Source organism: Alligator mississippiensis, chromosome 6, assembly GCF_030867095.1.
Source record: "Alligator mississippiensis isolate rAllMis1 chromosome 6, rAllMis1, whole genome shotgun sequence".
Lineage (NCBI taxonomy): Eukaryota > Metazoa > Chordata > Crocodylia > Alligatoridae > Alligator > Alligator mississippiensis.
The window spans coordinates 82,609,181-82,637,151 of record NC_081829.1 but is presented as its reverse complement, the minus strand read 5'-3'; the positions used below and the strand labels follow the sequence as shown (position 1 = coordinate 82,637,151).

The following is a 27,971-nucleotide window of genomic DNA, read 5'->3' as shown; positions in this document are numbered from 1 at the left end:
GCGGCGCGGGGGCTTGTGGGAGCGGCGGCCGCGGCGGCGGTGGTCTCAGTCATGGCGGCTTCCATCTCGGGATACACATTCAGTTCCGTCTGCTACTGCAGCGCCAACAGCAGCGCGGACCACGTAGGTGCCCGGCCCGCGCCCCGCCCCGCCCCCACCCGCCCCTTCCCCGGCCCCGTCTGCTGCTCCGCTTTCTGCTCCAGGAACTCTCTGGTCTCCTACTCTGCTGTCTGCTCTTACTCTTTGCTCCTTGTCTGATCTCCTGCTCCACTTCCTGCCCTTGCCCCGTTCTTCCTGTCTGATCTCCTGCTCCGCTTCCTGCTCTGTGCTTCCTCAGATCTCCTGCTCTGGTTTCTGCTCTGATCCTTTGCTCCTTGCGTGAGCTCCTGCTCTGCTTTCTGCTCCTTATCCCTTCTGCTCTCTCTCTCTGATCTCCTGCTGTGCTGTCTGCTCTTGCCCTATGCTCCTGGTCTGATCTCCTGCTTCGTGTGTGTTCCATAATCCCTCTGGTCTCCTGCTCTGCTTTCTGCTCCGTATCCCCTCTGCTCTCTCTCTCTCTGATCTCCAGCTCTGCTTTCTGCTCCGCGGTCCCTCTGGTCATACCGTGTGCTCTGTATCTGTTTTCCTGCTCTGCTTTCAGCCCCTGACCTGTGCTCCTTGTCTGAGCTGTTCTGCTTTTTCCAGGGTCCCTCTGATCTCCTGCTCTGCTGTCTGCTCTTGCCCTGTGCTCCTGGTCTGATCTCCTGCTCTGTGTTCCATGATCCCTCTGGTCTCCTGCTCTGCTTTCTGCTCCTAGTCTTTGCTCCGTGTGTGATCTGCTCTGCTTTCTGCCCTTCGCCTGTGCTCCTTGTCTGCTCTTTTGTTCTGCTTTCTGCTCTTGCCCTATGCTCCCTGTCTGAGCTCCTGCTCTGCTTTCTGCTTTGGTGCTTCAGGGTCCCCCTGATCTCCTGCTCTGCTTTCTACTCCTATTCTTTGTTCCTTGCGTGATCTCCTGCTCTTCTTTCTGCCCTTCCCCTGTGCTCCTTGTCTGTTCTCTTGCTCTGCTTTCTGCTCCCTGCTCTATCTGGCGGTGTGCTGCCTGTCCCCTCCCTGATCTTCCCCAGTCTGCACGCAGAGGCTGTCCCAGGCACTCATGCCACAGATTGGCCACCCTGGCCTACTCTGACCAGCACTTGTGCATCCTCGTCCCAATCCAAGAAATGCCCGTCAGTAGGTGTCTGTGAGCGAGAAGTAGGGTTTTCGAGAGGGATCTGTTTAGTTGTGTTATCAGCAATTGTGCTTTTCTACTGATTGCATTTTAGAAAGGGGAGGGGCATTATGCTTCTAGTGTCAACCAAGTGGAATTTGTCATGAGTTTATCATGCCTGCAGAAATGTTACACCCTTCTTATTTTAATGTAGAAGGGTCATTTGGCAGAGTGGTTTAAGCCCTGATCATGCAAATGCTTGTGCGTGTAGTTACGTTTATGAGTAGCCTCATTGTTCCTGGAAGGGACTGTTCATGCTAGTTAAGTTAAGCACCTGTGTTGAACCAGAACCTTTGATCAGTGTGTCATTCACATAAAATGTGGGATAGGTTTTAAGTTAGAATAGGTAGAGCATGTAAACTAAGCATCATCTTCATCTTATACCTTGTATTACTGTTTTCAGTGTTGGAAATCAAAGGTTACATACCATTGCAATCCAGAATCCAGATATTTATACCGTAGCATAAACCTGACCCAAGCTTTTGATCCAGTAGCATAAAATACGAATTTGTTTTACATTTAGAAATCAGCAAAATTCTATTGTTGAAACATTTCTGTTGATTAGTACATGACTGTTAGATATTCTGTTTCTGTATTTCTCAATTCCTACCTCAAGCAAGGATGGGTTTAAATCATTTTTTAGTACAAGTTCAGATGAACTAAAGATTCTTCCAATGTTGACTGTTTCCAGTGAATTTCTGTATAATAGTGGTTTGTTTCTATTTTTATTCCGTGTCCTTTTTTTTTTTTTAATTTTAGGAAGGATTTTTGCTGGGAGAGGTAAGACAAGAGGAGACGTTTAGCATTAGTGACTCACAGATCAGCAACACTGAATTTCTTCAAGTAATTGGTAAGTGATGCTAAACACAAACTCTGAGAAACTCTAAAAGATCAGTCACTCAGTTCAGTTTTCCTTTTTTAATAAAAGTTTTTTTTTCCTTAAGGATTTTTGCTCATTTTTCTGTAAGGCCCAGACAGTTTTCTAAACTCCCAAGAATTGTAATTAAAATATGCTTAATCACATTCATGTTTGTACATACCTAACTGAAACATCAGGGAAAAAGTGTGGTCCTTGTGGGGCTGCATTTTTAACATACTACTTTGTGATGTAAATATTACTTATCTTAACCATTCAGTAAGTTTTGTGAATTGGTTGAATTTTATAGCACAACATGACAAGCTTTGACTTTGTTTAAACATGTCTGTTGACTTCCCTTTAGCAGTTAAAGGGACCTGGTAAAATTAAAATCACCATTTTAAATCATTTATATAACTAATATTATATTGTCATTAAGATTATAATGTAAAAAAACAAACCTCTTTTAACAATGTCGTCTTCTTTGTTTACTTTTGCTTTTCCCTGGACAATGACGAGACTAGTGAATTGCAATAACGTTAGAAGAGAATCTTTGAAACCCATTTCACTCTATAGTCAATGATAGCCTGTGGCCCAAATCTTGCAAATACTTAATCTCTTGTTTAACTTGACCACAGTATGTAGACACTTTGATTTCAGTGAGGCTATATATGCTGATTATATGTGGAATATGTGTAACTGGAGGCTTAATTTATTGACCTGTAGGAAAATTTCACAAAGCTATGTGTTTTGCTGACTACTAGAATAGCATGACCCGTATGGGAGATTTTAAAGATCTGACTTGATTTTTGCTGCAGGTTTATTGTAGGTATTTTAATTAATTAGTGAGAATTTGTAATAGGAGTGGTCAGTTTTTATAGCTGGCAAGGTTAAAAATAATAAAGGAGCACATAGCAAAAGGGCTAGGTGCTCTCTTTTGTTGATATATGTATAGATAAAAGCAAAATGATTCACTTGTTTCAAATATTTATTTTGGTTGTAGATTTTTTTAAAGTAAATCTACCTTCAGCAATCCTGTAATCAGATCTGTGCTGGCAGACCACCAGGGACTTCAGTGGGGATCTGTGAATGTGTAAGGGTTGACCAACACAGTCTCTTTCAAAATGAGTCTTATGTTTTAGTCCATTTTAGAACTAAACATGTCTCTTGAAATTACAGGTTCTGTTAACCACTTTAAAATAGTAATGGCAGCCATGTAATTAAGAATCTCAAGAGACAGGTATTTTTCTTTTTCCGCTTGTATCTAGAACTAAGCCAAAATAATTAGTAGACTTGTGAAGGTCTTATAAGTGTAGACTGCCTATCCTTGAGCTAACTTAAGAAAAATTATTGACATTCTCAGTACTTTGATAAGTATATTAGTGAGCGCATAGAGAAGATCTGCTGGTTTTCTTCTACATATAAATTTCCTTACACAACTTTGAAAGTTGAATTCCACAAGTAGGGCCACACTGGTTTATTTCTTTTTTAATTGTACAACACCAGGCCTTTATAGTAAAATGAGAATGAGGGCTGGTTCTTTAGAAGCCTGGCTGGTTTATTTCTGTTAGAAAAAATTATGTTTTATGTTGGAACAGTTTGATTTACTGGCTTTTAGTGAATCGTTTCCACAAGCCTCAGGAATGCCAGGCAATAAATCTGGAGCTGGCAAAAATTCCTTTGTTTTGCAATTAAATAAAAATATTGTAACTTTCACAGCTGCATCATTAACAGTAATAGCCAACTACAACTTAATCTCTAGAAGTGCACACATACATTGATGTGCAGAGATTTCTTTGGCAGTGTCTGAAAGTGTTGGGAAACTAAAGCGTAGAGTCTTCTTTGGTATTGTGGTTTGATTCTGATTGAGCTGAAAGTGCAATTGTGAGCAGAGAGTCTGTGACTTTCAAAGCAGCAGGTGATGAGTCATTCTTCAGGGAAGATGATACCAAGCATTGTTTCTGCTCGGTGCTCTCTCTGGTAGAGAACAAAATATTATATCAGCTTAAATTCTACAGAACCTGGGGAACATCAAAGGGGAAGATTTGAAAGAATTGGTAGAGCAAGGTGCAAATAAATGCAGACAGTTACTGGAAGGAAACATTGTGTAAGAACTGGTAGCTAGAAACAAATCTTGAGTCCCTTTTAAAAAGGGAAATATCTTCTGTGTAGGGTTATTGATTACTTTCTCATGTATTTGCCCCAGTGTACTGACCCTTTATTACCTTTGTTGCTTATAGAGGGATCTTGGATTTTTTTTTTACTTTGGCTGAAAATAGAGAGCCAAGTGACTCTGGCACTTAGGAGGTGGTACTTAGCCTCTATTAACCTGTATTTTGCATCACCCACTTTAGTTTCTTGTAGCACATCTCTCTGCAGTGATTGCTTCCTATCTGTCAGTGCCCCCATAAGTGTGTGCACAAACTTCTAGGAGAAAAGTTGTATCAAAAACAAATATGTGAAAATTCAGAAATATGTTGGGGGGAAAACTTATAACTTTGGAAAAATATTTTAAAATATAATTATTAGATTCAGTTTCAGCTAAAAATGGCTTAGTTTGTTATCCTGGAAGGTTAGAAAAAATGTAGCTGTCAAAGGGTCACACTATCTCATCCTACAGGGGCAAATTGCAGTGTCTTTGGGAGTAGTCCAGAGATGCGGAGCAACATACAGCATGAGACAGAAGTGCTTATTTGTTTCCTATTTGATATTTGGAAAAGATTGCATGAAATATACTGCCATAGTTTTACGTTTGTCTTTAACAGCTGGGACATATGTCTTCTTTTTTTTATTACAGAAATTCATAACCATGAACCTTGTTCAAAACTCTTTAGGTAAGCCATTTCTGTCATTTTACTCTGACTGCACAGTTCAGTAAACCCAGCATACAAATATAAGCAGTGCGTTGAAACATGTTAGTATTTCAAATGTCTCTGGTAACATTTGCAACTGCTCATTATGTTGTTTTGTTAAAGCAATGTGTGTAAGTAGTGCACCCAACAGGACACTTAAAACATCCTTTGACAGGTATAGTAACATTCATTTGAATGTAGAATTTCAGTGTAGAAGGTGTATATCTGTCTACCCATGTGTTGCAGTATGGCCAAGATTCTCTGTCTCATCAAGTTTCTGTTTGATGTAGCAAGAGTTAGTGGCACTCAAGGATCCAGGTGGGACACCCTGGTAGCTAGTGGATATGTGCAACCCACCCTAAGCTAGAGGAGCCTTGGGATTGTTCTGCTGATGGCAGCTAGCCCCCAAGAGATTATTAGGGTAGAATTGCAGCATGCTAATGACCCAGACAATGGCCAGTGGATGGTGTCATTCAGAACTGAGCAATTATTTGGGCTGGAGAGACCCTTAGGGGTTTTGATGAGCTGTTGTGGGCCAAATCAGTGCCGCCACGCGCGCCCCCTCCCCCCCCCCGTCCCCATCCCGTCCCTGTCCCGATCCCCAGCCTGCAACAGCTGCAGAAACACCCTAAGTGGCTCTGTCCTGGGGCCCAGTCCTGTGCTGACACCACCCAGCAATCCCAGGGTCTCTATGGAAACCAGCCTGGGACCTATGCAGGCACGCTGTGCTTGGCCAGGCAGATAGCATGGGGCTGCAGCCAGGCAGGGAGCAGTGTCAGGGAGCAGAACGGGCAGGTGGGGCCATGGCTGGGATTGCGGGGTGGTGACAGTGCAGGCTCAAGGCTGGGGCCCAGGGCAAAGCAGCAGAACTGCAGTCTGCTTAGGCAGCAAATCGGGCTCTGCACCAGGCCCTGGCCCCATGATCCCAGCCCTGTCCCCACCCACCTGTCTCACTCCTAGATGCTACTCCCCACGTACACGCTGCTTCATCCCGTCTGCCTGGCTGAGCATGCTCCGCCTGTGTATGTCCTGGGCTGGTCCATCTTGTGTTCCTGGCGGTAAATGTGTGGTGGAGAGGCGGGGGTGTCTGGGCAGCAGGTTCAGGTCTGGTGGTGACACTGGCAATGGCAGCTGGAAAGAGCCACCACCACCAGGGCTGCCAGGAAGCAGAATCCAGCTGTTGCGCCACCCGTGCCCTGCTGCATGTCTGGGGTGATGGGATTGGCTGCACAAGCCATGGCTCAGGCTGCCCCGCAAGCCTAGGCTGGGCAGGGTTGAGGGACCTGCTGCAGGCTGGATAAAAACCCTTGGAGAGCCGCATCTAGTCCGCATGCCATATTTTGCCCACCCCGGTGTAGACGGTTGATACACCAGCTTTGCACCAGCTGCTTATTCTCCTTATCAAGCTGCTGTCTAGCCCCTCTATGATGCCTGAATGCAAAAGGGAATCTAGTCCCATATATTACCATTTAGTAGCCTCACTCTCAATTTTTTTCCCATGGATCCTACAGTTACTTCATAAAGATGATTTCTGAATTGCTATCTGCGGTATGATGTTTTTTGGTTAGAAATGACCTTTCCAAAAATAATTCCTTATTGTGCTCTATCTGTTTGTTTTTATTTGGAGACTTGTAGAGATTTACAAAGGCATGTGCCTCAAACATTGCGATTGATATCGCTTATATTAAAGGAGAAGCTACAGTCTGTGATTTGCTGTCTGATAATTAGAAGGGAAAATTCTTATCCCTATGAATGATGTGCCAAGCTCTCCACACATCAGGATGACACTCCAGTGTCTGATTGGTGATCTCTTTCCAATGTCTGCATTGGTTCCTTATACTGCTTCATGCAGTACATAACAAAATAATCATAAATTTTAATACTATTCACTTCCCAGTTATGGCTGTTGGTGCTAGACCCTGAAATAGTGTAGGAAAGAAGTCACCCACATTTCACAGTGTGACTACTTTACATAAAACATTGTTTATTAAATTCAGTTGCTGTCGGGGAGAGTCTCCGAGCTTGTATGTTGTTCATCAGACCAGTGCACCCTGTTCTTTGTTCTGTTCCTTTAACCTTCATGTGTGAAAATATTTTTGGTACACTACCATAGCTCCTTGACTTAAAAGTACTCAGTTGCAAGGAGACTTATAGTTGGAAGAGAACAGCTGTGGCATTGCTGATATTGAATAAGATGGGTTTAGTTGCAGCAAAGTTTCCAAACAGTGGGAACTCAGCCAAAAATAATGAATTTTTAAAGGCCAGTTTACTTAATCAATGCAGTTTGAAAACAAAGCTGCTGCATTTAATTCTGATTGCTTTATATCCTCCTTATATATTGCATGTGATTATTCCATCTACATATATAGTAATGTATGGAAAGCAGACTGATAGAGTTGGATGCATTTTAATTTGCAGGAAAGTGTTTAAGCATTTTGAAAGTGAAAGGATTATGAGCACAAACTATTCAATATCCCAAATCAGTAATGAAATGTGGTCATAACATTCAAAATGATTTGCATCTTAAAACAGACTATATTTCCACACTTATTTACCAGCCAAGTACTGAGTTCAGGATTTTGTGTTTTTTCCCCTACAAGAGTTGAGATCATAGACCTCTAAAACAGTATTTTCCTGCACTGCTTTGGGTGTTAGTGATATCAGCTCTTGAAAGAGACTAAGGACTTGGCAGGTAAGTGAAGGAGGAATCTATTTTCCAATGTTTTCCTGTTGTTGTGACCTGTGAACCATTAGAATTCTTAAATCTATTCATCTTTTGGTTAGGACTTGGGATCCAGTCCTGCACCTGGGGCCAGATGGGTGGACCCTTACACTTGTGCAGATACTTGTTGTTTTCAGTGCGACTCCACAAGTGCTAGGGTCCATTTGTGTGGGTCTGATGGCAGGACTGGGGCAAAGTATTTTTGATCATCTTATCTGAAAAGTGAAATTGCATCCTTCCTCCTTGGCTGCTGCTGCTGAGATGCTAGACGGAAGCACATTCTGTTTCCCAAAGGGCTAATCTGAAGAGATTTTCACAGTGCCCTTTAGTGTAGGGGCTGCAAAGGAAATACCTGCCATGTAACTAAGCAGTGTGATGACAGTGAAGGCACTTTTCAACTGGTCATTAAAGGCTGTCACTGCTCTCCATGTGACACTGGATAAATATAGAACTGTTGTAGTTACTATATTATAATATAGTTTAAGATGAATCAGGTATTGTATATTTACCAAGCTGACTTGTGAATCCTATGTAAACTGTGTTACCTATATTTTTTCCCCCCCTCTTTTTGGTTTAAGCTTTTATGACTATGCAGGCAAAGTTAATGAGGAGAGTTTGGACAGGATTCTTAAAGATCGAAGAAAAGTAAGTTACTATATTTTTCTCACATGTTCTATCTTATTTTTTCTTTATGTGGCATTCCAGGCCTACAATTGATCACGGGTAGCTTTATATGACATGTGAGAATCAGAAAAATAAGGATTGGATTAGGACAAGTGTTTTTTTCTTACAAATCTGTCGCCTATTTGATTCAAACCTCCCTGGCTATCCCAGAACTGAGCTTATTCTGTGCAGTTTTGTGGTGTCTACTGGAGTTAACTAGACCCAAATCGGAAGAGGACCAAATTCCTATTAATTTGAAGAAAAAATCAAATGTGCCAGGTCTCCAGAAATTATTGGTTAATGTTAGCCTACAGTTACTCACCAGTGGCTGAATTAGACTTGTATTGTGCTGCTTAGGCCAACAGAACATGAACGGATACTATTTCTTAAAAATAACATATTACAAATTTATGACACGAGACTTTGGAATTCAGACTTTTTCACCAGTATTTTTAAACTGAAACAGGAATGACTCAGAAAGTAGCCATTATTCAAATATTGTCATAGCCTTATTACACATGTACCTTGATAATAGTGTAGTCAGTTATGAAATAAAATTATTTACATTTTGGCAATCAACCGTAAAAGAGAATAAGATTTTCCTCAAAGTATCATCCAGGGAAATTTCTAATTTAGTAGTGCCCTATCTATATAATTAGCCAATGCCTGTTTCATCTATTCTTAACAGATCTGATCATCCTAAAAGGCAGAACTAAGTTTTAGATTAGAAGCAACAATTAAAGTGTGTTTTCACTGTAGAGTTAACTCAGCTGAGCTCAATGTAAATTAGCTTTGCTTGAGTAAGAGCCACCACACTGCAAAATAAGTCTCATTATGCAGCGGGTTTGTGTTACCAGATCTCAGTTGATCAGTTAGCCTAATTTGGACTGCAGCCTTTGCCCCCTGAAGGCCCAACCAATTTCAAGTAAGGTGTTTCATGCATGACAGCAGTTGAATTGGGGTAGCCCTCTAGTTTCCCCTGCAGGGTAGGAAAGCCTTAAGTGTACCCATTATATTAAACATGTATCAATAGGGGATCCTGCAGTAGTCATCAGCTGGATAACTTTTATTTCATTGTAACCATTCTTCTTGTCAGTTTGCTTCTGCAAAAACAAGTGCCTGGTATATGTTTTTAGCTATATATCTACTGCTGGTGATTGAGTGGGTTTTCCCATCTCAAATATTTGATTCTGCAGTCCCATAGCTCTCCTACAGAGCAATATAAACATGATGTGTGGGAGCAAAATGTTCTTGACTGTTGTTGAAAGAAAGAGAAAAGCTTCAGTCTTTCAATTCAGGAGACAAAGTCAAAGCCACTTATTAAAGCTGTCTAGCATTTTTTTTTTTAAGGCTGTAATGCACATTTTCAGATTGAAAGTCCAACTTGTTTTCAGTTGGGTTTTATTTTATTTGGACAGTTAGACTCACAATAAAGATGCATTATCTGCAGTATGGAAATAGACTGGGAGGGGAAGCTTTTATGTGTCATGTGACTCAGCACTCCTGATTTAATGTATCCTTAGTGTCCATTAAGTTACCATCAACTAAAATAAACAACATATTAGTATATGCTGTCTTGGGTTTAGCTAATTACTAGGTTTGCAAAATCCATAGCTCTATAAACTGTATTATAAAGAGACTGAAAGTAATGTTGCTTACTGATTTTGTAATGTATTTAATACAACAGATGTACATTGTTCAGTTAACATGCAGATTTCACTTTATTATTTTGAATCTATAGACATCTTCTTTCTGAGGTGCCCAACGTCTGGCCCACAGGCCAGATTCAACCTGTGGAGTTATAGCATCTGGCCTGTGAACTTCCCTATGGATTGGGAAATTTGCTGTTGGGAGGGTAGTGGCAAGTAATACTGCCACCCCTCTCTGCTGCCAAATTCCCACGCTCTGCAGGGCTGAATTGGGGCCAGGCCATGCCATGTCACGCCAGCTTCCCCCTCACGGCCAGTTCAGAGCTGGGTTATCCCCCTCACATGGCCAGATTGGGTTCCTCCTTGCTGCCCCATCGGCTGGATTGGGCCCACCGGCTGGATCCAGCCCACAGATAGACTCAGCATGATCCCTCTGGACCATGGGGCAAAAAAGTTAGGCACCACTGCTATATATTCTTGTGTTTGTTACTCAGCCATGTTTGGCTAATGCTAATTATTTTCATTATTCTTCCTGTATTTCATGTAGAATTCTAATTTATGGAGTTAAATGTGTGTTAGTATTTGGTGTACTCATTAAATTACCAGGATGAATGCTTGCAAATCTGTTATGATAAAAACACACACAAAGGGATAATTTCAGCACCATACCCAATAAATTAATCCCACAGCTCCCATGCACAAACATGAATTTACAAATTTGTTCTGTGATGTATGGCATTGAAAATGTATTGCATAATATAACACTAGTGAATAATATTTTGCAGCAGTCTTCAAAATGAAGCCTTTTTGCTGTGTTCAAAAACTGAACAAGTTCAGCAAATGGAAGATGATCCAAAACTTGGCTGTTAGATTAAATAATTGCAAAATGTATGTGGGATGCTAGATACCATTAAAATAATTAATTTTAAGAAAAAGTTGAAAGGTTAAGTGGTATATTGTAAAATGAGATATTAGTGTGTGTAAAATTCAAGCAATCTGTAGTCATTCAAAATTATAATTATACTACAGGGAATTCTGGAGATTGTCAGAATTATAGTAGCTTAATTACATTAGTTAGACCCTGACTAATTCAAAAGATAAAACTGTAAATCTTTATCCCTCAATTAATGCTTTGTTTTTCTCTTATACTTTCATCACAGAATGTTATTGGTTGGTACCGATTTAGGAGAAATACTCAGCAGCAAATGTCATACCGAGAGCACATCATTCATAAACAGCTGACACACATTCTTGGAGTGCCTGACCTTGTCTTCCTTCTCTTCAGCTTCATTTCTACTGCAAATAATTCAACACATGCTTTAGAATACGTGCTTTTCAGACCTAACCGAAGGTAAACAATTTTTGTGCGTAGATGTTTGAATTATACTCCTAAGGAAGGAGTTGCTAAGGATGGTCTACAGTAGTCACTACTGCACAACCCACAATGTAAGGGGTATGGAAGATAGATCCATCTACTGGTAAATGTTGGTTTTGCATTAATAAAAAAAAAAAAGAGAGCCTGTATTTGAATGTGAAAAGTTTTTCACTTAAAGTTGATCTAGATTGGAAGTTAACATTTTAAAGGGGTTGAGGGCCTTTTGCTCTGATTGTGCTCAGAGACTGATCCACTATCCACATTTGCCAAATATGTTATAAAATTTATAGCAGGCTCTTTTTCTATTTTTTTTTCTCTAGGTATAATCAAAGAGTGTCACTTACAATTCCTAATCTAGGGAATACCAGTCAGCAGGAATACAAAGTGTCTTCGGTGCCAAATACTTCTCAGAATTACGCCAAAGTTATTAAGGAACATGGGTGAGTGGGATTATTACTTATTCATAATCATGCAGCTCTACAGTTTTACCTCCCCAATGGTGGTGTCAATATGTGTTTCAGCAAGAAACAACAAAGTATTGAAGCTGTATAGTCATTTGCTTCTGCTTTGTGTAGTACTTTTTTTCTGAAAAGCAAAACATACATATTTGTTTAAATGGATCAAAGTTATAAGTTTCCAAGAAAAGGAATGCTAATATGAGCAGTTATGGCCTGATACTGCATACTCGTTTTCACATAAAGAGCTCCCATAGATTTCAGTGAGGATACTGTATGAAGAGTAGCCTTATGGGCTTGGTCATTTGAATAAAATGCACTAATGCTGCAAAATAACATTTTTATATGATAATCACAATTTCCCAGCTTTTACATTGGTTCTGGGAGAAAGATGTAAGAGTCCAGTCTTATTAACTCAGCAAGTTTTGCTTCTTGTTCCAGGAAGAGCCTCAACAGCTAATGTGTTGTTGCCTGGATACTAGCTTCTTGGGACATACACATTTTTAGCAACATCCGAATTTAGCTTTTGTGTACATGTAAAAATGAGCGCTTAAAAGTGATTTGGAGAAATGTAGCTCAGGGAGAGAGTGAGAGAGACAGAAAGAGAAAGCTGTGATATTATCCTTTCTAAGTAATTATTTCTGCTTATTTTTTTAGTACTGATTTTTTTGATAAAGATGGAGTCATGAAGGACATCAGGGCTATATATCAGGTTTATAATGCACTTCAGGAAAAAGTACAGGTAATGAATTTTATTTATTATTTGGTGCCTCTGTTCTTGTGCTTTGATAACCCAGAGTTGCAAAAACACCCAGATTTGATTTTTATATTTAAAAGGAAATAAACGTTACTTTTCTTTAATATTTAAAAATTTATACTGCTTCCACCTACGGCTTGACCAGCTACCAACTGATATTCACATATGACAGAATATATTGTAATGATGATGAATATATATATATATATATATATATATATATATATAAAATTGGTTCTGGCTGCCTTCACTCGGGTTTTTTTGAGTGAGGATAATTGTAATGTTAAGTGGTATCAAAGAACATTTTTATTCGTTTCTGTTTAGACCTTGTCCTCAGGTGTGTGATTGGATCTGTGTGGGTGGATTTCTTTCCCCCAGACCCGTATGGAAGTGAGTAGGGCTTCACACAGGTGCAGGGGCCTATAGAGAATTTTGGAGCTATTATAGTTTACAACTGTTTTCTAAGAAGTTGTTCTAATTGTAGGTGAGATCCCAAATGGTTTACTACTGAACTTGCCTCAAAAATCTGCAATGGACTAGATTGCTCAGGACAAGATATAAGTTGACAGATAGTTGTATGCTGTCCTGCTGCCTCAGGAGCATATGTTTGGGAATTGCGAGTCAGTTGGATTTTGCTCCAAGACTCTTGCTTTATATCTGCTCTGAGGTAATCTGTCACCGATTTTTATGAGTAGCAAGTTATGTCCTTCTGGACATCAGTTCAGCTGTGCTGATTGGTCTATGCTGCAGAGAACAAGATGGATTTAAGACTAGCTATTTACTGACTCTGCCTGCATAAAAGTGGGACTAACTGCCCTGTTCAGGTTGCACCATTTTAGTTTCCTTGTGTGATGAAAAGATCTTGCCTTAAATGATTAATTCTGTATCCTTGGTGGGAGAGTTCCTTGGTATAATTTTAACATATACTTGCCCCTAACAGAACTGATCTCTGTCTCAGCTAATATCCAGATGGTTGCTGTTCTCTTTCGAGCCTGCCAGCCCTGCTTTGAATGCTGGCCAGAGCAGGTCACTGAATAATGAAAAGATTCTCTTCCCAGACATTTCATGCTGTCTCTGAGCAGTATTTTTAAAGAGATGCAGTTATTCTCAGATGAATTCATTCAATTTGTTAATGGTGTAAATTTATGTAATGCTTCCTTGTGGCTAAGAATAAGTAGGCTTAAATGTATGCTTTTGCACTAATCACTGTTTTGCTAATGAGAAGGATAACAGAATTTACCTTCCCATTGTTAGAAGTGTGACCTTGCTTTCATTTGGCATATATATAGCATTACTAAGCTTGCTTGTGCACGCTTATGTGTTCGTTCCTTTATCCTCTGTAAAGACTTAACATTTCTTTATGTTGTTTGACCTGGACACACAGAGTATTGCAAAACTGGAAACAAAATGTTATCCGTATGTTTAATTGAACAACTGCAGATCCCCTTAATTTTAATTTTTAGGAACTTAGTAGAAATGTATAGAAGAAGGAGGTAGAACGAGGAGGCACTCACTGAAATTAGGAGACGGGTTTAAAACTAACAAGAGAATACTGTTTTTAGGTAGCACTTAGTTAACTTGTGGAACTCATTAGCACAGGAGATTGTAGAAGACAGATAGTATAATCAGGTTCAAAAAGGGACTAGACAGATTCATGGAAGATAAATCCATTAATAGCTATAAAATGGAAGAGTTGGAGAGGTGTCTGCTGGCATCTTTAAACCAATGATAGTGGATACTTGGGAAGGGTAACAAACGGAGGATAGATCACTTGAGATGCCTGGTTTAGTGCTGTCCCTCTAAAACGGGTGTCAAACTGATCTGGCTACACAGGACTAGATGAGCTTTGCATGTCAGGTCAGCCTCACCAAAGCCCATCCAACAAAGTGCCACATGCAGCGCACTCCCAGAGCTGATCCCCTGTGCCAGGTGTAACAGGCTCAGGGCTTGAGGAAATGCATGGGTTGGAACTGGCATCAAAAGCACTTCATGTGACGCAAGAGACTGGCACAGGGTGCACGCTGCATGCTGTGCCCCATCAGACTAGCCCTGCAGCACTGGTTCTGGGGATGGTCTGGATCAGGTTGTGCTGGTGCCAACACACAGGGCCAAGCCGGTCAGGCGCAGCATGCAGTGCATGTCCTGTGCAAGCCCTGGAGCAGAGCTGGTTGCTGCAGATGGTGCACAGGACTGGATCAGCTGCACTTACTGCCCATGGCACAGAGGGCTGGCCTGAGGTGCATGCTGGGTGTGGTGCTCTGCCAGACAGCCCTGCGTGTCAGCTCTGGCACAGCCTGATCTGGACTGGACTGCACGCAGTGTGTGGGGTCAGTCTGGGACCCACGGGCCAGCTCCATGAGCTGAATCTGACCCACAGGCCATAAGTTTGATACCCCTGTTCTAAGAATTCACTCCTGCCACTGTCAGAGACAGGGATGCTGGTTTAGATGGACCATTGGTCTGACCCAGGATGGCGCTTCTTATGTTTAAAAGAATGGTGTCACCCTCATGGATGCTTTGTAGTTGAGGTTAGAGGTGCACCTATACATTGTTCTGTATTGTATCAGCACCGATAAAAGGAAAAATGACATTATTGGCAATCGGCTTTTCTTTGGTTGATGTGGCCAATTATGTTGCCAATATGTGTCACCACAGCATGCATGCACACTGCCACAGCATGCATGTGGCCAGGAGTGCAGCCCAGCAGCGTGGAGAGCATCAACTAGCTGGTAAGTCTGTGGAGGGGAAGGGACATGTTGGGGGCAGATTGTGGCCCCCACAGTGAGGGAGGGAGTGCAGCAGGGGCAAAGCAGACAATACCCGGCTGCAGTGGGGCTCCAGGTAGAGCTGTGGCTCATGTGGGGAGTAGGGGGCCTTTGCACCGCTCCAGGGGAGGCTTGGGTGGGGGGGAGGAGGGGCATGTGCCCCCTGGATCTGTGAATGGGGCAAGGACAGGCTGCCCATTGTGTGCTTGGTGCTGGAGGTTGTGCCAGTTGCTTCCCGGTGTGGGGGCTGGGCCAGGGCTGTGCTTGGGCTGGGCAGGGGTGGGGTGGGTGGTGCTGGGAGTGGGGGCTACTCTAATTTTGGGGTGGCTGTAGTCCCTCCCTGTAGCCCTCTCCCAGAGCCGCCTCCACTCAACCCACCCCTGCCTGGCCCCCCCTGCCGGGAAGAGACTAGTGCAGCCTCTGCTCCTGAACGTGCAGCAGGGGCAGCCCACCGTCACCACACAGATCCAGGGGGCACCTGCCCCCCATGCTTCCCTCGGAGGTGCACACAGTGGTGGGAGCTGCTGCCCCCCCCCCTTTGCACCTGCCAGACGAGCTGCGGCTCCATCCTTCACCCTGCCCTGACTGAGAAGCCCCTTTCTTATTCCCTTCTTCACCTCGGGGGCCTCGGTCTGCCCCCACACGTCCCTTCCCTCCCCACCCCCTTCACCCACAGATTTACCAGCTGGACACTGCTCTTCAAGCTGCCGGGCTGCATATCAGTAATCAGATCAGTATCAGCCGATATGGCTGGTTAATGATCGGCCATTGGCATCAGCCCCAAAAATCTTTACCGGTGCACTGCTAATTGAGATCAGTGCAAATGAAATGTACACCAAGAGAATTGTTTTCTTGGAGCGATGATTTTCCACTTTTTTAGACTAAAGGCACCACTCAGAAAATGCCAGCTCTTATCTTTCATTCATTTTTTTTTTTTTAACCATGAAAAAATAATAAAGCAATTCTTCAGTTGCAGAGAGCTCACAAAAACAGCAACAGATCAGAATATTTTTTACGCTGGTTTCTTATTTGAAATCTCTGAGTTGATCTTGTAAAGCATGTGTAGGTGTTTACACACCTAACTCTGCTAATACTGTCATCCTTAAAAGGATCTCAAGGGACTCCAGGGTTGAGAATCACTGACTTAAAGCTTCTCCTCAAAGAGTTGTAAGTTTTTTGGGTTTTTTTTTAAGGTTTAGTGGTACCTTAGGCTTTATACATGCTTCAAAAGCAATCATGTTTAAACTCTGTTGGGAGACATGATCATGATCCGAAGTTTACTTCCTTGGTATGGTTAAAAGTTATTTTGTTACTAGGCAGAGGAGCAGAATCTATTTTAACGTAGATCAAAATGTTTTGCAATTGCACAGTGCCTTTGAACTGGGAATTGCTTTCGCCAACATTGTTTGCGTATGTAGATCGCTCCCAGAAAGATAATTGCATGGCTTCATCCTTTCCTGACCAATGTAAATGAACACTTACTGAATTAATAAATCTTTACAAATTGCAGTAAAAGGTCTTTAGGTAGTATCCACGCAAGAGTTATAATAGGAAAGAGAGCAAGTAGTGTAGTTGTCCCTTGACTTTTGTTTCCGTGCCCAGCTATAACTCAGTTGAAATATATCATAGATGCTATCTAAACACGTTCCAGTGAGCAACCTGGAGTATCAGACAGCCTTAGATTTAAATTACATCAGCATAAGCTGTGTACTTACAACGTTGTTGCTAGCATAGTTTCAGTGAGTCCAGATGTAGCCTCAATTATTTTTTTTAAATCAAGTTCAGAAAAGCTTAGACTGAGTCATTTCCAACAGATGTTAAAATATGCGCCTTTCCCCCATGGGTGAAATGATTGGGAATTCACTTTCCATCATGCACCAGTTGAGCATTGACCATGATTACAAGGTAGGAAACCAGTTGGAACTTCTAATTTTATGCTTTGGTGCAGTACCTGGTCCTCTTGCTTTTGCATTTGTATTGCTTCTAGTCTGGCAGCATTCTTTGGCATAGTTGCAAGACTATTTTATTATCTTTACAGCATCTGACTGCAACTTATCTTGTAATGTTTTTCTCCCAGGCAGTATGTATAGATGTAGAAAAAAGTGAACGAGTTGTTGAATCTTTTCAAGCTGATGTAAACAAGCTAAAAAAGCAAATCGCACAAAGAAAAAATGAAAAGGAACAAGAAACAAGTAAGTTTCCTTATACTTCTGTTGTTCCATAAACAGGATCTATAAGGACAAAAGACTTTTTTTTAAATGGGTACATGAGACTGGTCATGAATTACTTGTCTTTGTCTATTTTATGAAACTAGAAAACAAAAACAAAACACATTGTCATCCTAATGGCTTTAGTCTTCCATGCTGATACTTAGGATGGCTATGTAATGAGTTTCTATTGAAGTGATACCTGAATTGTTAAGATACTTCTGCAAATATTTTCGTATTCTGAAATCCAGATGAAAATCATAATTTGCATACTTCACTTGCAAAAATCTCAGACTATCCTGTGCCTGGATTGACAGAATTGAAATTTTGAAACAGAATTTTGAAGAGGGCGACATGGTGCAATTTATTAATACCTGTCACCTGGGGTCTTTTTGGCTCTTGCCCAAGATCCATATCACATTTTAAGTTACTGCAAATTGTTGGATTGTAGGACATATTATCTTGCCAAGAGCGTATAGACTATGGGAGAGTGTGGTATACCTTGGAATGATGATTTTAACAGTTTAAAATACAAGCTAATCCAAAACACAGCAGGCATTTTTAAACAATTTGTTAAATGTACACAATTTCAGGAAAATGTAGATTCCTGCGGTAAAGAATTAAATTTTAAATTATATTTAGTTTAAGTTGTACCGCTATGACTGCTTTTGAGGTGAAAGATGCAAGGCCAGATCACTGGCTAACAGATGGTGCTAAGTACCAGACTTAGCTTGTGAGAGCAAGGAAGGTATCTGGCCACTGCTCTTATACTGTGTACCACCATCACCCGGGGTGCAGAACTGGCCAGTCATGCCTCTGCCACACCACGATAACATGTATTTGCATAAACTAGCCCCAGCAAGCATGGGACTATACCGTGGGTATGAAGCTGGGAGTTATGGTGTGTGTATGTGAAGTAATGTCACTTCGCAATATGCTAAAACATACTTTTAAACAAACTGTTTGGAAATGAGTTTCCTTAAGACATGCATCCCAATTTCTAATTGCCAATTTTTGGGGAAAGGTATGTATGGTATGCAAATAAATATGGTAGCACTTACTGGGAAACCAAGCCTGCCTTAGAGAAGAACTTTTCTGATCGGTGGCATGGTACAGTAGGGCCTCTCATCTCAGCTTAATATGGTAGTACTGTGTAACCTGGATACTTTGGAAAGTGAAGTTCCCAACCCCCTTGCAAAGATGAGGGCTTGTAAATTAACTGAGGGCATACGGAGCCACAGGAAACAGCTGTATGGGATTGTTGAGGTGGTTCTGCTGAGTAGCAAAGCAGGGCCTTTTGAAGCAAAAGCTGTAAAAAAAAAAAAAAACAAAAAAAAACAACAAAACCCTGAGTGGTTCATCCTTAATATAATTCTCTCTGACTTAAGTAGGTTGTGAGCCACCTAGATATGAATGATGTGGGTTCTGCTGCATTGGGCTATGAGTGGTATTAGGATGTGGATCCTGAAGGGGAAGTGGAGAGGGAGAAAAAAATGATGGTGTTTGTTTAAAAGAAGAAGGTAGTCCAGGGAGGGCAGGACAGGACATAGTGTTTGTTCATTTTTTGCAGGGGAGTGGGTGGAAGGGTCCGTGTTAGAGGAACAGGAAAAATACAGGAGAAAGGAGGAAGAGAGAGAAAAAAAAAGAGGAAACTGGCACTGGAAACAACATATGGACAGATAGTTACAACCAGTTAATGGAGTAACTAGTGACGCAGGCCAGCTGCTTGGATCATTTTCTAGTAGGGGTGGCCAACCTACAGCTTGTGTGCTACAAGCAGCACAACTAGCCTCTGTGTGGCGCACAGCAGACCGTGGAGGGGACAGCAGCACAACAGTGGCGGATAGTAGAGGCGCATTGATATATTGGTTGGGTATCAGATCAGCACCGATAAAAGGAAAATTAACATTAGTGGGGTTTTTTGGCCGTTGGAGCCGATAATGTTATCCAATCATGAATTATGCCAGGGCCCCCAGATACCTGGGTTCCCTCCCTTGAGCTGGGGGGACTCTGGATAACCCTCCATCCCCTCACCAGTGGGCAAGCAGAGCTGGATTACAGTGTGGCGTGGGCTGGGGCTGGGTCAGGTGCTGTAAAAGGTGTGAATGCAGCAGAGGTAACAGGGTAGGGAGGGACTGGCGGAGCTGCCTGGCCTGACCCAGTGTGACTTAACCCACAGTGCCTGGGCTTCTGTGCCCCAGGGGCTGGGGGCAGAGTGTGGCAGGGGCCAAGGCAGCTGCTCCCCTTCCACCCCCCTCTCCCCCCATGCAGGAGGGTCCTTCTCCCAGCAGAGAGGCTCTGGGAGTGGTGGGGGAGGTGTTGCTTTAATTGGAGCAACTCCAAGAGGCATTCTACTTAAAGTGCTTAGAGACCATGCAGCTTTGGGCAGCCTCGGCTCAGACAGCTGCCCCAAGCCTGAAGAGCGGGGACTGGGACAGCTGCTCCCCAACCTACCCCCTGGGTGTACAGCAGGGTTTTTCCCCTGCCGGGGGGAGCCTCCAGGAGTACAGGGGTGGGTATCAGCATCCCCACACTTAGAAATGGCAGTGGGGGTGCTTGAACTAAAACTCGTTGGACAAGCTTTATTACTAAATATCGGTTATTGGATTAGTGTTGGCCAATATGGCTGATTAATAATTGCCTATCGGTATCGGCCAAGAAAATCTTTATCAGTGCACCCCTAGGAGACAGGGCTGGAAACAAAAAGCAGAGTATCAGATCGTGGCAGGGAGTTAAGGGGGGGAAAAAAGACAAAACAGCAGCAGATTGAGCAGAGAGCTCAGGGCAGGGGGAAGAAAGAGCAGCTGATTGGGCAAAGAAAGGGGATTGGAGTGGTGCTCAGGGACAGGATTCGGGCGGATTCGTGGCATGCCTGCCAAAAAGGTTGGCTACCACTGGTCTATGTGATCTCTGGCCAAAGTTTGGAAGAGACTAGAAGTTTTAGCTTGTAAGGTTTTAATGCTTTTAGGCTGAGGCTTTTTTATTTAATCTTTTAATGCGTTTATTCTTCCCCTTTGCAGTTAGCACTTGATTCAGCATCAGTTTTGCTTTATGTTCTAAGTTAATTCCAACAGCAAATAAAAGTGCTGAAATTATTATATCATTTTTGGATGCTAAATTAGAATCCTTACAGGTATATTTTGAAGATAGTCCTACATTCAGCAATTGGTAGCAAATAATTGAGTGTTTTTCTGAAATCCCGAATATCTCCGAGTGCTTCCTTTTTATCAGTGATGCTTCTGTATTAGAAATTTGTGTTTCAGTTAGAAGAACATTATTTCAAAACTTTTCATCAACTAATATTCTAGTATATTCCAGTATAAGGTATTTATTTTAGGGAAGTGGATTCAGCAATCCTTTGATTTATTTCAAATGATGCAAGATATAAGGAAGAACAGGACTACCTTATTCACCTGGAGATTTAAGCTCTGGATGCATTTCTTTTATTATGTGTTTTGAGAGCCAGAGCAAACATTCTTTGTATTGATTTGCTGGGGTTTGATTTAACTCACTATCGTAGAAATGTCTTCCCCATCAAAACTCCATGTTTTTCATTACAGTTCTACATCATATTTTGACAGAATAATTTTCATGGCATATGTTTATGGCTACTAGGGAAAAAAAGAGTAGTAAAATTGTTTGTTCAGCAGTTCTTTTTGCTGCTCCACAATTTTCTGGCTCAGGCAAACCCATTGTTTGAACATATTTGGGCTGGTGCCATGCTGTCCCTCCTTTGTAAAAGCTGAATACATCTTTAAGAAACTTGCTTATTGGTAGAAAGGCTTTGCAAAGTGCTTCATAATTTTTTCAGGAAACAGTGGTGAAGCTTTAGCAGATGTAAGACAGGGAGGATGAGGGTAGAGAGAGAGAGAAAAGGAGGGAGGGATTTTTGAACGATGGTAAGCAGAATATTCAGGTGGAATGTAGAATATGGGGTAGTCGTGTGTTCAGGGCCGTGGGCAACAGGCCATTCATGAGACCACGTGCCAAGCAGATAAGAATGACAGGAGATGGAGTAGGATGGGAAAGTGTATGCATGGCTTGTCTGCATGATGTCATCTGATCGTGCTTTGCTAGGCTTCAGGGCTGGTTTCTTACTTTCTCATTTTCACAGTATTGGAAGTTGTTTTCCCTGTCTTGGAAGAGTTGACCGTTTTGTCTCGTTTCTTCAGCCAAGTGAAAGAGAGCAAGCACACTTTTACACTTTAAATCTCCAAAGGAATAGTATTTATCCAAAAGGCTGTCATTCCCAGCAGTTATTTGTAGCTGGGATATGGCTATATTGGATATCCTACTCGCCTTAGGATATGTATTCTGGCTGTATTTTAGAGACTTCACTAGAAACTGTCAGATAAAATCAAATCAACTTTATTAGAAGCACAGTAATATGTTTTAGGAAGTGCCGAAGTATGTACTGTTTGCAGTTCTTATGCTCTGCAAAACTCTGTTCTCTGTGTGTCACTGCATACTATATGGTATATAAAAATTGAATCCTGCTGTACACTTAATTCACCATAAAATGTGTGGGACATCTCCCTTTTCTTGTGTCAGTACTGTCGTATTGATTCAAGGTAGATGGAGCTACTCAGCCTTATTTTTGGCCTTACTTCAATTGGTCATTCCATTCACGACTCTAATCTGACACAAGGCAAATGAGGCATTTTAGTAATGGGAAAATTGTTCTAGGGCTTGAACGTTCCACTATACACCTAAGTCTTTTAAAGCAACACTTCTATGCAGAAAAATGGCTTATTTCAATAAAGTTGCTAAGAGCACGCAGCAACTGCTGCAGCGTCCTTAGCCTGACGAAGGGTTTTTGAACCCGAAAGCTTGCTTAATAACTATTCTCCAACCATTTGGGTTGGTCTAATAAAAGATATCAAATTCACCCAAGGAACCTTGTCTGCCTAAAAATAGAATACATTTTCACAAGCTATGGGTAGTTTTCCACATGAAACACAATAGAACTTTTTTTTTATCTGAATTTTCCATAAACAGTAACCAAAAGAAACCTCATTTCATAGAATCATAGAAAAGTCGGGCTGGAAGGGACCTCCAGAGGTCACTTAGTCCAACCCCATGCTTGAGCCAGGATAATCCCTATCCAAATCATCCCATAGAAATCCTTGCCTAACCTAATCCTGAAATTACACAAGCATCCATGCTGCACAACTACAAGGAATATTGCCCAAAGGCACCAAAAGTACCCTAATCTGCCACAGGTATAGCAAGGGGATGAGCGCCTAAGAATTTCAAAAGTAAACCTGGACCTCTGTGTGCTAGATGCAATGCAGAAACAGAATAAAAAGGTAGACCCTATACTAGAGTGTACTAAAAAATAGTCTTAAAATAGATGGACAAATACAGGAAACCAAGGAGAAATACTAATCAGCCTGATAGACAGCAGTCCTGCTTTGCCTAAATATTATAAAGATTTTTTAGGGAACATAGGAAAGGAGGGATTTGAAGAAGACTAATGAGGTATTTCAGAGATGTTTATATGGACTTGCTTCCAGGCATGAGGAGCACCAGGGAAGGAGGCACAAAGGAGTTTGAAAATATAATAATGGTCAGTGGAGGTTAGCACTGTGGCCTAGTAAGAAATGACCCAGTTATTCAGTACTGAATGAAAAATGATAGGGAGTGAAGGGAGTGATTATATCTTAGAAATGATTAAAAGTAGTTTCTGGTTGATGAGAGAGCCAATTCAAAGATGCAAAGGAAGGGGCAATGTGGTCCAGGTTGGAGAAATGATTTTCACAGCAGCATTTTGTATGGTTATGAGCAGGACAAGATATCATGTGTCATGTAGAGAGCAGGATATTGCAGCCATCAAGACTTGAGATAACGAGAGAGTTCTAGCTGTGTAGATGGACAGAAAAGGCTGAATCTTTGAGAAGTGATGTGGAAAGACTTTTGTAAGAAATAATCGTAGCCAAGCTGTGAGGACCTAGAGAGAGGTCATGCTCAAATAGGAACACCAGCAAAACAGGCCTCAGTTACAGGAGGTTGGTGATGTCCACAATACAGGAGAAAAGGGATGGCAGTAAGGTTTTGAAAGAGGGGAAAGAGGAGGGCTCTTTTAGCAATTGTTTTAGCAATTTTGAGCTTCAGCTGATGGCTAAAGCTATACGAGAAGTCAGATTGGCAACGTTTCTAATTTAGACATAAGGAAGCAAGTGTGGGGTAGAGAGATACTTTGCCAGGGCATTGGCATAGGGATGATAGTTGAATTTATGTTAATATATAAGATATAATGCTCAGAGGAGAGAAGGGGACTAAGAGATCCCTGTAGAAAGCTGTAATCGCTCTCTAGTTTCTCTAATGGAAACATTGAAGGAGGGATTGGAGAGGTAAGAGAAGTGGAAAGGGACCAAGTAATGGAAACCCAGAGACCATAAGTTGTTTTTGGTTTTTGTTTACAAATGGAAGACAGCCGACAGGTCAAGGAGGAGTTCTTGTTCTGGGATTTGGCCAAAAAGAGACTTTAAACACATGGAGAACAATGTTAGTGCAGTGGAAAGTCTGGGAGGCAGATTGAAATTGGTCTACAATTGAATTAGAAGAAATTCCAGAGAGCACTTGTAAATGGCATACTCAATGAGCTTGGAAGAAGGAAAGGGGGCTGATGTAGTTGGAAAAATAAATGAAATCAAAGGTGGATTTCTAAGATGGAAGGGAAAAAGCCAGAGGAGAGTGAGAGGTCATAGAGAAGGATGGAAATGGAAGTGGGCACAAAATGATAATGGATTGGGGTTGGACTGTCCCCTCATGTCATCCAAAAATGGGTCAGGGTGGTGATGCAGAGCAATAGGGGTAGGTAGACCAGGAGATCAGATAAGAATCCCCTGCATCTGTTGCTGGTGGGATGCGAGAGAATTGGAAGATGAGGGGTAAAGGAAAGGCATGTCAGGCAGTGTGCAGATGGGGAAGGTCACGCATTTTGTCAGTTCTCTTAGAAAGATTTGGTGAGACCCTGTGCAGAGAGAGAGAAGTGGGGCAGAACACATGGAGGTTTTGAGCGAGTCACGGATGGCAAAAATGCGTGCAGGCATTTAGCGCACGAGATTCAATTAACTTGGAGAAGTAAACTTGGCACAACTGAATGCAGAGAATTTTTTGTAGCAGAGTATCAGCCTGGCCATCAAGTTTATAATACAAAAAAAGGCCGAAGAATCTAGAGTTGAAAAAGGAGGTGTTGAGAGAGCCATCAGCCACATCAATTAAAAAATACACAAAGGAAAGGAAGGGCTGACCACAGACAGATTTTCAGTGCTGATGGAAAGGAAGTCCTGGGAAAAGAATGAGTGACAAAGCTTAGAGGGAGGTTGGGGCTCAGTATTGGAAGAGGCCAAGTGATGGTCTGATACTGAGAATTCAGTATCAGATCAGAGAGAGTAGTGCTTAAAGACCATGTCAAATGAATGTTCCCGTTAGTTTGTGGGAGAGTTGAACTTTGGCTTCAGGGCCAATGGAAACAGAGTGAGGAAATGTGAATATAAGGGGACAGACAGGTCATTGACATGGAAATTAAAGTCACTGAGGATGTCTGTGGAAGACTAAAGAGAAAAAGTGATCCAGGAGTTAAAATCTGAGAGGAAAGTCAATGTAGAAGAGCTGGTTGACCAATAGCTGATAGCAGTGTTGAAGAAGGGAAGAAAGAAGTCATTTATGGCTCTGTATCCTGAACTAGATTATTTTATATGCTTTGAAATATACTTGGAACTTGCTCATTTTCTTGTTTTTGTAGGACAGCAGCAAGCCATCTTAAACAGACAAATGTCAACTGACAACTTGGAACCTATGTTTGTTCCACGAATGTCCTACACTGGATTCGCTGTGGAAGGTTGCACACTTGAAGATTCAGATGCCTCAGATCCTCCTCCTCCTTATTCTGATTTCAGTGCAAGCAATCAAGAAAGTACTGTCGGTCATAGTCTTCTGGAAAGCAGCGTGTTCATGCCTCGACCACAGGCTGTTGGCTCTTCCAATTATGTTTCCACAAATGCAGGATTGAAGTATTCTGGTAATGGAGCATCCATGCCCTCTTCCCAAAGAGCAGTTGGTGACAATATTGATGAATCTGAAGACAGTGATTATGAGAACTTGCTTGAACCTACAGAATCATCTGACAGTGAATACTCGCAGACAAGGGATTCACGACCCCTGACACATCCTGATGGAGATTCCAGGAACAGTCAAACTTCGCAGATTTAATAGAACCAGGAACTCAACATGGCACTGTTTTTTTTTTCATAATTGTTTCAAAACAATTTTTGGGGATTTAACCTGGATGAAATGAACTACAAAGAATTACTGTGCACAGAAAACATAGAAGACTTGCACTAGTTGGCTTATTCACCTTGTGATACATTTTGCAAGTTTTATAATGGAATCGCTAGGAAATCAAGTTGTACTAATGCAGATGAGGGTCATGGATGTACTGGTAAACTTAGGCCGAATGAAATTTATAGAAACCATGTAGCTTTTGTTGTCATATTTTCTTTATGACAATAAATTGGCATATAGCGACTAAGCACAGTCAGTCTACAAAATAACAATGTGGTCTAAAATCAAAACTTACCTCTTGCACTATCATGCCTTGAATTTTAGTTTTTGAAAGGGAAACAGTTTTTCAGCAGCCTTCAGAGCAACTTTCTATGGTGAGCCAAATTGATCTTTGCCAGAAAATAAATTTTGATAATTCCAAGAAGCCTGATTTGGAAGCTTGTGCTCTACCTTCCTCTATCAGCATGCTTGTTTAATAAAGAAGGCGGGTTGTTTCAACTTTTTTTACTAGCCTGTGTATATCACTTAAAATGATGGTTGCCTTTTTTTTTCCTGTAGAAAAACTTACTGGTAAATCATCCAAATGAATGTCATACGCTTAGTTACTTTGGTTTTGGTGGGTTTACAGTGACTTTATGCCACACTAGCCTCATTTACCATCTCTTTTTTTGTAGTAAATTATGAAGTGCACATAGCAGTAAATGGTGAAAGACAAAAAATCATCAATTCCATCACAATTGGACTTTGAAAACTATAAATTGCAAACATCATAGACTTTTTATTGCAATTTATTTGCAATCTGTGTATTGGATTTATACTTCTTTACCAGTTATTTTATGTAAGAAATAGGGGGCCTGGGTGGGGGAAGGTTGTTTAGGTTTTTCCCTGGGTTTATTACTTCTTTTCGCCTTGGGGTGAAATACATAAATGTTTATTTTAATTTGACTTGCAGCTCTTGTCAGAAAATTGCCATTTTGGAGACATGAAGTGTGGTATATTTAGAGAATTTATGTTTGGATGCACTTATATTTTTATTTAATTACTGCTTGTATTCTAACTTTACCCAAAAGATGTGCAATTGTGCCATTAAAAAGTTTGTGTACTATTGGGCTGTATCCCTTAAATATGTATGGCAAAACTTGAAGTGTATGATGAGGTTAGCACATACATTTAGCATCTTAAAATATGAATAGGCTCTCCTTTTGATTTGGTTAATAGCCAGAAGAACAAAAAACAGTTGTTTAAATGTTTAAATATATCGATTTACAGAGGGTGGAAATCTCAGTATATATTATATATGTAAGGCAAAAATATGTTCATTAGCCTCTTTTTACCTGTATTAAATAAAACAAAATGGTTTTGGAAAAGTGATGTTAAAGAAAAGATGTTAAAACTGATACTCTTCTGTTGGGTGTTTGTCTTAAACATTTATGGTCTATTTTAACTATTTTACATTATTCTGTGTAGCCTTAACTCAATGCCTTTTGTTTTCAAATGTTACAATCCATTTTAACAGCAAATTTGTTCCAGTTTTATTAATGTTGGCTATCTGCAAGCAACTGTAGTACTGGTGTGATAAGTGCTGCTGCTATCTCATCAGTTTTGATTTTCATGTGCAAGAAAGTTTTTTTTTATTTTTATGCTGCACAGAAACCTGCAATGTATATCTCTGACAAAGCAGTTAAATGTGACAGTAAAATTTTATTTAAACCTGTAAATATATTTTCATATCTGTCAGAAAAGTTCCATGTTAGTGAAGGTCACGTGTCAGCATATGAAAATGCAGTTTAGTTTTGAGATCTTTGTTTGTCTTCATTATTTAAAAAGAAACAACAAAAAAACCTTTGCCTATTACAGACATAAGAAATGGATTGGCTGGAGGGGGGAAAATATAGCACCAATGAGATTGACTTTGACTTTTATACAGTAACCGTTGCACATTATTATATACATTCACCTTGACATTACAAAATTCTGTAATCCCTTCATGACAGATTTCCAGTAGTGGAAAGTTAATAAGTGTTACATTTCATCCTCTAGCATATCAGAATGATTAGGGGAGGGCTGACTACACAATTAAATCCTCTATTCTTAGTTCTTTTCTGTAGGCATTTTTAGTCACTGTAATTACTCAG

At 41.1% G+C, this 27,971-nt stretch overlaps 1 protein-coding gene across 1 annotated transcript; it reads left to right on the top strand.

Moving 5' to 3' along the window:
* Positions 1-11: 11 nt before the first annotated feature.
* Positions 12-27,633, top strand: ABRAXAS2 (abraxas 2, BRISC complex subunit). The gene is made up of 9 exons (XM_006278823.4): positions 12-123; positions 2,006-2,096; positions 4,900-4,936; positions 8,255-8,321; positions 11,149-11,339; positions 11,684-11,803; positions 12,476-12,560; positions 17,418-17,532; positions 25,298-27,633. The coding sequence occupies exons 1-9, from the start codon at positions 52-54 to the stop codon at positions 25,762-25,764; spliced, it is 1,245 nt and encodes a 414-aa protein (XP_006278885.2). The 5' UTR covers positions 12-51; the 3' UTR covers positions 25,765-27,633.
* The last annotated feature ends 338 nt before the right edge of the window (positions 27,634-27,971 follow it).